This window comes from Fukomys damarensis, unplaced genomic scaffold (assembly GCF_012274545.1).
Source record: "Fukomys damarensis isolate Sample0158 unplaced genomic scaffold, DMR_v1.0_HiC HiC_scaffold_10, whole genome shotgun sequence".
In the NCBI taxonomy this organism is placed as follows: Eukaryota; Metazoa; Chordata; class Mammalia; order Rodentia; family Bathyergidae; genus Fukomys; species Fukomys damarensis.
In genome coordinates, this window is record NW_022900922.1 from 38,366,122 (window position 1) to 38,380,585 (window position 14,464).

At 39.1% G+C, this 14,464-nt stretch overlaps 1 protein-coding gene across 1 annotated transcript; it reads left to right on the plus strand.

Moving 5' to 3' along the window:
• The first annotated feature begins 7,053 nt into the window (after nucleotides 1-7,053).
• On the plus strand, nucleotides 7,054-13,629 carry LOC104861352 (vomeronasal type-1 receptor 4-like). The gene is made up of 2 exons (XM_010622730.1): nucleotides 7,054-7,085; nucleotides 12,765-13,629. The coding sequence occupies exons 1-2, from the start codon at nucleotides 7,054-7,056 to the stop codon at nucleotides 13,627-13,629; spliced, it is 897 nt and encodes a 298-aa protein (XP_010621032.1).
• Nucleotides 13,630-14,464: the final 835 nt, after the last annotated feature.

A 14,464-nucleotide genomic window follows, 5' to 3' on the forward strand; every position in this document is an offset into this window, starting at 1 on the left:
TTACATATATTATATATATTATATATTCATATACATTATATATATTTATATTATTATATATATAATATATATATATAGTGTTTTTTGTTCAGTTTTGTTTTTTGAGCTCCATCTCAGCAAAACCAACCTACCTGTTCACATCTTCTCATCTCCCACCTAAGTTCCGCCTGCCTAAATCAAACCCCAAAGCTCCCGTCAGATTCCTGTCACCTGATTCCAAATTCCTGGGCTCATGCTTAGCATGTCTGCTTTCCTGAAGACACACACACTAGCAATTGTACAGCCCTGTTATGTCAGCATTTGTGATGTCTCATAAATTTAATCACATCTAAACATCCACGCCATCTCTTACTTTGTTAACTATTTCATTGTATCTCCTTTTCCTGAGAACAATAATTTCTGGTCTTATTTTTTGCTTCCAAGATTTGTATCTTTGATGCCTTAGCCCTTAAGATTTCTGTATTTTTAAACTTTAAATGATTTGACTGCTCATAAGGAATCTATGAATTTTTTTCTAGGCCTTAATATCCAGGCAGACTGTACCAGCTTTCCAGGCAGGGCTGAATAATGAAAGCAGAAGCAGCCAAAAGCAATGAGGAGCAAGTACCTTCAGCGGAGCAATCGTACATAGCAACGGCTGCAGCCAGCGGGGCCCCACTCAGGCATGTCCACCCTGTGGCCAGTGTTATTTTGCTCTCCTTTCTTTCTCTGAGTGGAGGAATATTATCTTGGATCATACATAAGATGTATAAAGTAGTTCATGTATAAGTAACACAATTTTATTTTTCTATATTTTTATCATAACATTAAAACAAGAGAACAAAAACTGCAATAGGAAGCAGGCTTTCGATGTGACACAGTGGCCCCAAGGTGTTTTTCTCTGGATGGCACTGGGGAGGACTACGTGATCACTGGGTGACTTTGGTGCTCCCCAGGGAAGCCCGGGTCGGTCTGCAGGTGCGGATGTCTATGAGGGTGGGTTAGGAGTGGGTGGCTTATCATGTAGCAGTGGCGACCCCTGCCCTGGGCATCACGGTGACATCGACAGTTGCCGTGTGACCTTGGGAGAGACAATGTCAGTGAACCTCACAGCCTGAGGTAAGTGTTCAGTTTTTCCCAAACTGCACAGACTTTTATCAGTCCAGCTAATTTTCAACTTCAGGCCCAGGTGGGGTTTTACCCTGTCTTGTCTAAATCCTCCAGTCTTATTTCTTATCCTCAAGTTTATGTGAAACCATGGACAGTGCCTCTGGAATTACACAAACCAGAATTTTTCACCTAATGCCGTATGTATGACCTGCATCTGTTTCATATGCTCTAAAAGCCCTTTCATGCCTTCCCATTTCCCGTGTGTGCTAGGTGACCGCTGGAGATGTCTATCCTGAAGGTCCCTCCACCCTGCACTGCATAAACATAAGCTTGTACTCAGGAGCAGAGCCTCATAACCTCATGGGTATTGGTTATTGCCTTTCAGATTTTCTTTCCCCCTTAAAAATGGGGATATTAATACTTTCATCAATGCATTACAGAGGGCAACACACAAGGCTAAATGTCAAACACATAACAAATTAAGGTGCAAACTTCAATAAGCAGCACAACATTGTTTAAAAAGTAATCTGGAGGGAAACTGTTTAAATGTTTGGTCAGATGCTGGAAGCTATTAAAAGTGACTGCATTCAACATACCTGAAACAATACTGGACTTATGAACATGTTTTCATTTCTCCCTTATCTTCCTGGGATTCACTGTTGCACAGCCTCTCTCTAATGTCCCCAAATTCTAATTCTCTTGGTCAGATTGGGGACCAGTCTCCCAGACACCTGAACAGTCATTCAGTTTACTTTCTGGCAGAAGAAAATGAATAATATAAGAGAAAGCAGGGTGACCACTTTCCAAGAATGTTTTGGGAAATTGTCTAGAAGCCTAAATTAAAAGACATGCTCTGTTTTCAGGTGAATGTGAAATGCACCATTTGGATGCACTTATGCTGGGCAGAGAAATGAATTCATCTGAGACTCAGGTTCCTCTACAGAAGTAATGAGACCAATGCTTCTTGCTGTACAGTAGTAAGATAAAATTAAAGTGAATAAATCAGGTACAAAAAGTACAAATTTTGAAAATGACAAATGTAATTTTGTTTATTAGTAAGTACATTCATCATTGAATTTCAAATATGGGATAATATTAGAATAGGAAAATACTTAAAAAGAATAAAGACAGAGTTCTTTCATATTAAACTCAAAGATATGTATGAAGTGAGAAACATAAGAGGAAAGAACAAGATGCCCTATATTACAAAGCAGAAACTTACCCATATGAGGTAAATTTATCCTGTGGAAGCTGAAGATGCTGATGGTGTCGCAGTGCAGGTACGTACTTTTCTACTTAACTTTCCTATTCACTTGAGAGCACTGGTGTCTTTCTAACACTCAAAATAGCACAGAGGGAAAACCTTCTGAAGAGGCTGCACCCTGACTGTGAGGATACCAGGTCCTTCAGAGATAGACAGAGATATTCATGAATTTGAGACAGCTGTTCTCACTGTCCACTTCCTCTTTCTGAGCCCAGATACAGACCTTTAGGAATCAGAAGACACGAGAAGTTTCTAGGGCTCAAAGAGCCTCTTGTCACACCCTCATTAGCCAGATAGATCAAGATGTAAGCCTCTGAGTCTCTGAGGGGAATTTTCAAGGCTTAAGTGAGCGAATCATGGCCTCACCAGGTCTACGCACTGCAGCAGCCATGGTGCAAACAATCCCTGGCGTGGTCCTTCTGGGAAGGAAAGGCTCCCAGGCTGTGTCTGTAACTTCATGGGCTGTGGGGCTCTGGGCTCGACCAACCATCACCAGGGCTTATGTTTGCCCCGTGGTCACCCTATTGTGGGAAGGAAACTCTCTGCAGAATCTGCACCCCTAAGATCGCTGCCTTTGTTTGTCTCAGAAGTTATCTCAGGCTTATCTGGGATTTACTTATCTAATAGGAAGGGACTCAATGAGAAAGTGAACAACTCACTAGTTCCTGTCATTTGAGTTCCCCATTTTCTAGAACTGTCCTCACCTTGTTTTAAGGGGTGACATAAAATGAGACCAGCCTCTGAGACAGAGAATGAGTTGCTTTCCTTTCCTCACCCAATCTTTCCTTAAGCACAGGAACGTAAGAAATGATGAACAGCACTGAGGGCTTCACTTTAGAGCAAGTCACAACTGTGACTGGGGCAGCACAGAAGCCACCTCACTCTCCCTGGGTGCCTTGGTTATTCTCGATCTGTACCACAAATGTCACATCCTCTACTTGTCCGCTAAACACATGGGCTGAAACACTAGATGCATGTGCCCTGCCTTCCTCAAAACTGTTCCTTCCATGTGAAGCTCCACAGACACTTCTATAATTAATCTATACTCAGGAATGATTGTTTTCTCTGTTACTCAATCACCAAGGGGGAACCTTCCAGCCCCTGATTTGAAGGAACATAAACAGAGGCCAGAGAGAGCAGTATGGGGACACCGTTTCCTGGATGAGAGCAGCACTGAGTTCTCCCAGGAGCCAGGCCTGGGCACTGGTGTCTCCTGTGTCCCCTGTGTGACTGTAACCTTGTTACTTGTAGGCACATGACCCACCACAGAGGTTAAAATGTTTGTGCCACAAACAAAATAACAGCATTGACATAAGTTTGATTTCCATTCCCTAATTTCAGTGGGAAAATCTGGCACCCAGGTGTTGAATATGTACCATACAGTACATGTAAGGAGAATTACAACTTGAAAATAAAAATAATTTCATCTCTCTAGAATAAAAAGAGCACTTTGTCTTTTGTTAAAGCAATTCTTTTTAGAAAATGTAAATTATTTTCCTGCCACCTGGACACACACACACCCCCATACATAATATTCAGAGTAATTAGGCAAGAGAAATAAACAAAGTGATTATGAATAGGCAAAGAAGTCAAATTATTCCTATTTGCAGAGAGATAGATATGACCAAATATATTATACACATTGAAGTCCAATATTTTGTAAAACCAATAGGTACCAATAAAAAATAAACATTAATAATAAATTCCTTAGAAGTGGATAAAATTGGGGCAACCCACTTTCCAGTCCCCCTTCTGTCTTTCTTAGACAGAGGCTTTCTTTCTCCCCCCAAATTTTTCCTACTTTTTACCTCCATTGTTCCTAGAATTCATTCTTTGATTTTACAGAACATGAACTCACTTTTCAGATATCTAGCAGAGCTTCATATCAGAGTTGGATGATTTCAAGAAAGTGGCAGGTTGTGTGTTCCTGCAAAGTCCATGTTCATCTCATCAGAAGCAGTAAACACTGAGGAAGTCAGCAATAGCAGGACAATGAAGAGAAGCTGATCATGGACTCTCTGCTCATCGAAGCTGAGGGAGAAGCCATGACTACTGATGCTTCTCTGAACCCAAAACAGAGCACAGAAGAAATGGAGCCTACTGTTGAGCTCCTTCCTGTTGCTTTCCATGAACTTATGACAGGCAAAGATGAAGAAATGGACTTTATCCATGATGAGGTGGCACAGATGGATTCTGCCCCCAGGTGCCTGGCCATGGATAGAAAGGTGGAGAATTGTGGGAACGTAGTGTTTTGGGATTCTGAATCTATGCCTGAAACTTTACTTTCTAAGGAGGAAGCCTATGAAGAGGTATCACTTGAAAGGGAACTGTTAATAAAAAACTTAAAAAGGATGATTCTGGGGGATGCAGATTGTTAGAAGCCTGGGGATGTGAAGGCACATTAGAATGGCATCAAGTTAATCAGAAGAAAGATTTAAACTCATTATGAGTAAACATAAGAAAATGCCTATTATGATTTATCATTGAAGTGAGGAACATTAAAATCCAACGAAACACCAGAAAGGTCACCCAGTGAAAAGGCCATGTGAGTGCAGCATATGTGGGAATCCTACAGTTACTACTCAGCCTTTATCTTACATCAGAGAATCCACACTGGAGAGAAGCCCTATGAATGCAGTGAATGTAGAAAGGCTTTTAGTCGTAGCTCATCACTTATTCAGCATCAGTGGATTCACACTGGAGAGAAACCATATATCTGCAACAAATGTGGGAACACCTTAAGTCACTGTTCAGTATTTAATCAACATCATATCATCCACACTGGGGAAGAGCCCTACAAGTGTAGTAATGAGGGAAGGCCTTTAACCAAAGTACGTACCTGATTCAACATCACAGAATACACACTGGAGAAAGGCCTTATAAGCATAAAGATTGTTTCAAAGCTTTTAATGATACATCTTCCCTCATTAAACATCAGAGGACCCATACTGGAGAAAAAACATATGGTTATAACGAGTGTGGGAAAACCTCCAGTGTCCAGTCAGGGCTTACTGAACATCAGAGAACTCACACAGAGGAAAACCCATATGAATGTAGTAAATGTGGGAAAGTGTTCAGTTACTGCTTAGCTCTTACTCAACACCAAGGTACCCACATGGGGAAGAAATCTTACAAGTGTAATGACTGTGGGAAAGCATTCAGTGACCGCTTGGCTTTTATAAGATATCAGAGAATTCATACTGGAGAGAGACCTTACAAATGTGAAGCATGTAAGAAAGCCTTCAACCAGAGTTCATCAATTAAAAAGCAGTGAGAATGCATGCTGGAGAAAAATCATACAAATGCAACAATTGTGACAAAGCCTTCAGCCAGAGTTCATCTCTTTTTCAACACCAGAAAATTCATAGAGGACAAAAACCCTACTAATGCAAAAAATGTGAGAAAACCTTCAGTACCCATTCAGCCTCTTATCAACATAAAAAACCCGTGATTCATAGAATGCTGTAAATTCATAAAATAATTTTCTTTTCTGATTATATAGATGTAGTCTAAATATTACAGGGAATATTATAAAAGCATAGGAGTCTCTGTCACATGATAAATAGTCCTCTTCCTTGAAGTGTTGCTAGGTATAGAGTAGGGCAATAAGAGATTAATGTGGATATGTGTGGTCTTTTAAAATAATCATTAAAAAATGGACACCCAAGAGTAAGATGAATGTGACTGACTGGTAAAAGGGTAGAGATGGGGTATCAACAAAGACATTAGATTTTGGGACAGTAAGTGAATTGTTGATTTTGGTGAGATGAGACAGATGAATTTGTGAAAAATTAAAGGTACTTTTCATTTTAAAAAGGAGTGAATAAAACTGTACACTTAGTATGTACTAGGGGTAAAAGGCATATTCAGCTTAACCTCAAACAGTGTGGTATACACACAAACAGTGATGCACACACACATATGAACAAACAGAACAAAATGGGGTAAAATATTAACAAGAAACAGGTAAATTTGAATAAAGCGTATATTGTATTCTGTGCACTATTCTTTGCCTTCCAGTTCTCTATTTGTTTGAAATGATTTGTTAATGAAACATTTAAAAATGAAAAATTATCCATATATGCAGATGATATGATTATTTACACAGTACATAAAAGACCTTTAGATTTCCACAAGAAAGCTTTCAGATTTGATGAAACAAATTCATCAGTGTGGCAAGAAATGAAAGCAATATGCAAAACTCATTTCAATACACTATAAACAAATCCATTGGTAAAGAAGGTAAGAAAATGATTTCATTCATAATATCTTCAAAAATATCCAGAAATACTCCTAACCAAGGAATTAGAAGACATACATTCTGAAAGTTATAAAACATTAAAAGAAGAAATGAAAACAGAAATTAGAAGATAGGAGGATTTCCCATTTTCATAGATCAGGAAAATTAATGCTAAAATTGCCATCTTACCCAAAGCAATGTACAGATTCAATACAATACATACCAAATACCAGTGACATTCTTCAAAGAAGAGAAACAATCCTAAAATCATATAGAAACACAAATGGACCAGAACAGAGAAAAAAATTCTGAGCAGGAGAAAAAATGCTGAAGCCATTACAATACCAATTTCAAAATATTCTAGGAAGCCAAAATAACAAAAACAGCTTAATGTGATCATAAAAATAGACATGTAGACCAGGGGAATTGAACAGATAACACAGAAACAAACTACATAGCCATGGTCATCAGATCCTTGACAAAGGTGTCAAAATATGCACTGGGGAAACACCAGCCTCTAACAACTGGTGCCAGGACAGCCTGAGGTTGAAATTAGATCCCCTTTCCTCACTCTGCAAAAGCAATAAATCAAACTGCATGGAGGACCTAAGAATAAGATTGAAACTTGTATGAGAAAGTGTAAAAGAAGCGCGTCAGTGTGGGCACAGACAATGACTACTTAGGACTCGAATAGTCCAGGAAATAACAGCAAGAACTGTGGAAAAGAATTTCATCCTACTGAAAAGCTTTGACACTGCCAAGGAAAGACATAGTGGAGTGAAGAGGGAAGTCTTCACTAAGAACTCTTCTGACAGGATCAATATCCAAAGTATATAAAGAATTCGAAAATGTAACACAAAAAACAAATAAATAGGCAAGGAATAGCAACAACACTTCTCATAAAAATTGCAAATAGACAATAAGTATCTAAAAATATAGGTTTCAATATTTTTCGACATCAGGGAAATGCAGATTAAAACCACACTGATATTCTATTTCACCTCAGTCAGAATGGCTCTTGTCAAGAATACAAAGAAAATAATTGTTCATGAGGCAATTTGCCAATAGAGAAAGTATTACACTCAGTAGAGAGGTTCCTTAAAAAGCTAAAGACAGAGCTACCATATGATGCAGCCATAGCACTCCTCAGTGTGTGCACAAGAGAAGAGCAATCAGAATTCCACACAGATCACCGCATGTGCATGTTAGAAGCAGTGCAACTCACAGTAACTAAGCTAAGGAAACAGCCCAGGCACGGCGAAACTTTCAGACCTTTCAATGATACAAACAGCATGCTGGGGCACATGTGCCATAGGTTCACCACCCCTGGGTCCTATGTGCTCCAAAACTGATGAGTGGAGAACAAAAATATGGTATGTAGACACAATGGAGTAGTAGTGATTCAGTCATAAAGAAGAATAAAATGTTGTCACTTGCAAGAAAATAATTATATTAAACCAAATAAAGTGGGAAGGGTAGGGGAAAGCTAATAAGGGAAAAGAAAAAAATATGAGAAAATGAAAAAAATGGAAATGAAGTGTTTCTAAAGGGGGAGGGGAGGAGCAATGAAGGGAGGGCAGGGACAAGGGGAAAAATTGAGAACAAAGACCTGTCATGTAAAGGTACAAGATCCCAATGATGAATGTAACTGCACTGTATACCTAAAATGTACCAATAAACTCAATGAGGAAAAAAATAAACCAAATAAGAAAGACTCGAATAAGTATATATTTTTCTCATTTGTGCAAACTATATAGATAGATAGATAGATAGAGCATAAACCTAGTAAGGAAACTTACTAAACAAGAAGGGAATTTGAGGGAGGCGAGAGAGGATGCAATGGGAAAGACTCAAGGGTGGTATATGCGTGAGGGAAGATGCCCGCATGATATATACCATTCTTTGTATCTGCAATGTGCTAATAAAAACAAATGAAAGGAGAAAACAAATTTTCCCATTGAAAAACATTAAACCAGAATATAACGTACGAAGTAGGATAGCTATTGAAGATGTTGCAAAAGCAGGAAAATAAACTTTCCTTTATAACCAAGCAGATCTATGATGGGACTCACAGTCTCAAGACTGTTATGTGAGAGGATTGTTGCACCATTTGTCTCACCCAGTGCACCCTCAGTTCAGCTGCACAGGAATTGGCTTTCTCTACTACTACATTCCCATTTTCAAAAAGTGAAGAAATAGAGCTCTCGTAATGTAATGACAGATGGCTATTTTGGAACGAGTGGCCCAGGGAAATAAGATGACTACAGAGAGTGGGTCTCAGGAAATGCTGCTGCTGGATGATTACACTGTAAAAGAGGGCTTAAGGGTCTTCAGAAAATATTCCTGGAGTGTAAAACTGGCAGGAACATCATTTAGCTTCAAAAAGATTTCCATACAACTCAAAGGGTCAAGGAAAAAGAAAATTACCCAGTTTTCTTTTTAAAATGTTCAAAGAAGAAAATATAAATATCTTTTTGCAACAAGGGGAATTTTTATTCTTATTCTTGTATCTACATTTTCATGTGTAAACAGGTAACTTACCATTCACCATTACAGTACCATTTACATACTGTACCTAGATTTCTTATTCAAAACTGGGAATAAAAATATTGCTTATCTAAAAGAGCTATTTAAAAAACTTTGGCACAATGTATTTAGCAGTATTAGGTACCAGGTGTAACTCCATGTGATAAAGATAAACATTTTAAAGGGCATGATTCGTCTGTGAGAAGTGGGGATTCATAAAATTTTGAGCCCTATTTTTTCCTAAATGGACATGACATAAACCAGCTGATTATGACAAAGAACCTGGACAACCAGTGCGCACACTTAGCGCACTGTGCCTGCCATGCTGCCCGGGGTGTGGTGGGCAGTTCTGCAGAGCAGAGTCTCCAGTGATGATGATCATTTATTATGTCCCTGTGCCTCACAAAAGCCTGAAAGGAAGGAGAAGTGACTTACTCTGGGGCTCAGAAGATGCTCACTTTTCTGTTTCATATTCTACTGTTAAAATAATTATGTCCCAATTAAGCCTGAAATAATTTTTGAACTAAGCAAACACCCTAATTGTGGAGGTCAAGGGACAGTTGTACATCAGGGACTGAGACACACAGCGGCTTTCCTCCTGACTACCAGGCTGACAGCTATCACAATGGGATTTGTTGTCACTTCACAGTGGCCATGGGCTCTGCAACCCTGAAGGTACAAACAGGACCCGGGAGCCATGCCTGGCCAGAAGGACAGCCCAGAGTGCCCCTGCATTGCAGCCGCCAAGGTAAGGGACCTCAAGTTTCTGCATTTAGTCAGGCGTGCCAGGGAAACTACCTTCAGAAGAGTAAGTATTATTCTGTACATCATAGTCCAGAGGAACTTCTGAGAGGGTCTTGGAGGCTGAGAAACCTCACTTGTTCCCCTATCTTTAAAAGGAAAGGGCCACAAGACAGAGTGAGGAGGGGACCGGTGTAGGGGAGGACCTCAGAGGTGCGCAGGCCCTGTCTTCCCGTGTAGGGTTAGATGGCAGCAGAGAGCTCTGGCTCAAGTCAAGTCTCCCTCCTTGCTTCTCCAGAGTCAGAAAGATACAGGACTCTTTCAGGCCTGTATAAAAGTTTTGTTTTCTTTCACCTCCATCTTCACTAGAAATATGATTCTTCAGTATCATTTCCTGTTTTAAAATTTAAATATTTCATTTTTGGTGCACTTTTGTGTTTTTTGTGTTACAAATTTCCTAATTGCATTTCCATTAAATTTTAGATTTTCCTTTCTGAATCCATACATAATTCTTTGCATGCTAACACATAATATTATATTATACTTGGAAGTTAACTTATTATGTGTCAGGAGAACTATTAACAATGGTTGAGAAGAAAAATTATAGTTCCCCTGTCAAAAATTCTAACTGGGGAGATTTATCTCAGTGGCACTGTGCTTTCCTCACAAGAGCGAAGTCCTGAGTTTGATCCCCAGTACCAAAAACAACAACAACAACAACAAAAATGTAAAAAGAAGCTAGTGAAGAATTCTAACTATGAAGTTGCTGGGCTGAGAGTTACTGTAACAAGAAATAATTCACTTTAATTATATCCTAGTGCCTTGAAATAAGGAACAATAATCTCATCTTTTACTTGAGAAAAAGGCCTGAGATAGATACTCTTTTGTTCTTAACATGTTTGTTGTCAGATCCAAGCAGCTATTTTTCCTCTATCTAAATGCAAAGACTGAATTTTAAAATAGTTTACTAAAAAGTTTCCCCAAACTGTCAGGGAGATGAGTCACTTCTCCTTTTTCTGACATTTTGACTTCAGTGAGAAAGAAGGAGTCTTTTAGTAGATATCTCAGACTGATCCTAAATATCATTCAGAGCTTTGGAGTTTGGGGACAGGAAAAGGGGACTGGAAAGAAGGGAAGCCCTGGATCTAACACACAATCAAAAACAGGAGAAATTTTCAAAGCCCAACAGGATTGGTGATGTATCGAGTGCAGTGATTTTCTCACTGAACACTGTATTTTCATCCCAGACTTAATGGTCAGTGCTGCTGGGTTGGTTAACACTGCCGCATATTTTGCTGTGTGGTGCGCGGTTCGAGGAGGTCTTTGTCTGTGCCACCCTGTGACAGACAGCAGCCCCCTTTGGCCAGGGGCTGGGAAAGTGATTACCAATTACTGATGCCCCTCCAGGCGGAATGTCAGCAGGTGCCAGGCCTGGGCCAAGTCCTGGCTGGCACATTTTATGTTATCAGAGACCTTCCAGACAAAAAATCAAAAGCAAACTTTAACATTTTGTAGGAAATGGGGAAGTAAACTTTACAGAAAAGCATTCCAAGTACTGCATACAAAATGTGTGCAAATTCTGTGGACTGAGTCAAACAATATGATTTATTTTATCCTGGAGAAAATGTCTACACTTTGACATAAATTCCTGGGTGAGAAACTGCAGCTTTCAGATGTGGTGCCAAAACATTCCTACAGCTCACTAGGTTGGGGAAAAGACATGGGTAAAACAGGCTGCAAATTTCACTAAAATGTTTTTTTCTTCCTGTAGAATCTTGACCCCCTATTTGAGTGATCTCTTTTTATGCCAATAATGTCTGAATCAACTTTGATTAAAACAGCCCATATGGGGGCTTCCTAATTCATAAAATCCCATCAGCTAAGGACAGTGAGTAATACCTCATTAACCCTCTTCTCCTGATCCTTCTCAGTGACGGTCAGCTTGTGGGGAGACACTCCTGGCTCCATCAGAGGCCCGTGAGGTCCCTCGGTGTGGACTCAGAACTCCGCTCAGACCTCGGGAGGATTGTTGCACACTTCCTCTAGGACCTCAACCCAGGGACACCAGTTGTTTATCTAATTTTTTTAGAGAAGAGATTTCTTCCTGATGGCTTTTACCTAACTCAGTGTTACTTTTTGGATGCTACGTAGAAATTATGACTTGATAACCAGGACTACAAAAACATTGAGTATTTACAAGCACTGAAATTATCGAATAAGTTTGGTGTTTAGATGAAAAGAAATTTTTATGTATGTGCATCGAATATATAGAACTTAGAAGCAAAAGCAAAGCAAAACAAAACAAAACATCCTGGAAATTGACATGTTCACCAAATTAGACAGAAAAGAATGTTGACCAAACAACACACGCTATGGAAGTGGAAATATGACCACATTTAACACTTGTTAAAGATGTCAAAGAAAAAGGATTTAAGCGTCTATGGGGTTGAGGGGGAGTGGAAATAGGTTAAGAAGTACACCTGGGATGTTAGAATTGGATAATGGGAGTAGGGTAGAATGAAAACACAGTGAGAAATTCCAGTTGGGGAATTTGGGGCTCAATTTAGCTCTAATGAAATTGAATGTAGCTGTGATATATAAGGATTTGAACAAGTAGATTGGTTTTCTAGTATAGAGGAAAATACAATATCTGCATTGAAAGTTAGATTTGAGACTGCATAGAATAATACATAAGCAGTAAAAGGAATATAGTCTTTTGCGCAAAAATGTACACTATTACATATATCATGACTATACCTTACACTCTAGAAAATTGTTATGCTATGAAATATTTAGTGCAGATACATATGATCATTACTGATGCTTTCTTCAAAAAGGTGCTTGCTGAATCCAAATTTTTCTGTCTATAATGTAAGAAATGATTTTGAACCTTGTCAAGGGAACAATCCTAGCCTTTCTGACTGGACTCGGCACTGTAGGGAATATTTTTGTCTTTGTAAATCATATACTCATGTTTGAGGGCACTGAGAAGAAAGCTGTGCATCTTTTTCTCATCCACTTGGCTTTCACAAATATTATCATGCTTCTGTTCAAAGGAATGCCACAGACAATAGCAGCATTTGGTGTGAGAAACTTCCTAGAAGACACGGGCTGTAAGATTGTGGTTTATATGGAAAGGGTGGCCCGGGGCCTGTCCATCTGCACCAGTGCTCTCCTCACAGTGGTCCAGGCTGTCACCATCAGCCCCAGACACTCTGTGTGGAAGAAGCTAAAGCCTAGGTCTGCATGGTTAATTCTTCCTTCATTTTTCTTCCTGTGGATATACAATTTTTTGATGAATATCAACTTACTCCTTTACATGACAGGTACTAATGTGAACACATCACAAATTAGCACGAGTGACTACTATTGTTATTTTCAACCAGAAAGTCAGCAGATAAGATGGGTTATTCTCAGTATCATGGTCTTTCAGGATGCTATGTTTCAGGGTATCACATGTGGAGCCAGTGGCTACATGGTTTTTGTTCTCCACAAGCATCACCAACGTGTTCTCCACCTGCAGAGCTCCAAGTTCCTATACAAATCTTCCCCTGAGAGCAAAGCTGCTCAAAGCATTCTCCTCCTGATGCTTTGTTTCCTCTTCTTTTATTGGGCAGATTGTATTTCTTGTCTACTTTTTAATTCCTTCTTGAAGAATAATGTTGTACTAAATATTCGAGAATTTCTCGCCCTTGGTTATGCAACTCTCAGCCCATTTGTGCTGATTCACAGAGATGGACACATGTCTGAATGTTGGTGCATGCACTAGGGGAGACTTTCAGAAAATGTTTATTCCTTGGATCCTTTCAATAAATAAGTTTGAAACAACTCTTACTTTGGCTGTGCTCTGTGTCATAAAAACTCAAGTGAGAGTACCTGAAAAATATTGTTATATTGTCATATAGCAAAGCTGGTGAGCATCCTGAAATGACACCCAGCTGTCTTCTCATCCCACAGCCTGAACCCCTTCAGGAAGTGGCACCGTCTTGCCTTCTAGATAACCCTTTATGCCAGCACTTCTGGTAGTAAGGAGAAGGAAGAACATGATCAGCCCTTGGCTATTAACCTTTTAACTCAAGAATATCATTCTTGAGATTTTGCAGATATATGTGTTCATGTAAAATACACAAAATGAAAAATAACTATTGTATTATTGTTTAAAGACAAACCTAAATATTCAGTAAAATGGCCATTTTGCTTGTGCTTATATAAATTTCTTTTTAAAATAACTTTCATTAGTTGATGTTTGCAGTATATAATGACTGCATTCACTGTAGGGAATTGGTACACACACACACATAAGATTATTTTGATGCTTTTTTATTCCTCTTCCCTCCATCCATTATTTGTTTTATAGAACTTTATAAAGTTTAATATACATATTAATAGCCAGACTAATGGGCCAAAGGACATATAAAAATTGTACTAAGTGAAGTGTACTAGGGCAATAGTACTAAGTGAAGGTTCACTATTGGAATGGAATGTAGGGATGTGTTTAATTTTCCCATATCCTGACATCTGGAAGAACACAAAGGCCACGGAAGGAGTGATTGCCTGCTTTGAGAGATGTTACAAAAGAGGGAAACAAAAGTAGGATTTCATTA

Bases quoted from the DNA above. Each gene is read 5' to 3' on its own strand.
- LOC104861352 (XM_010622730.1), top strand. From the start codon at position 7,054: ATGGTCATCAGATCCTTGACAAAGGTGTCAAA. The intron at 7,086-12,764 runs ATATGCACTGGG...TGTCAAGGGAAC, and splicing joins TCCTTGACAAAGGTGTCAAA to AATCCTAGCCTTTCTGACTG.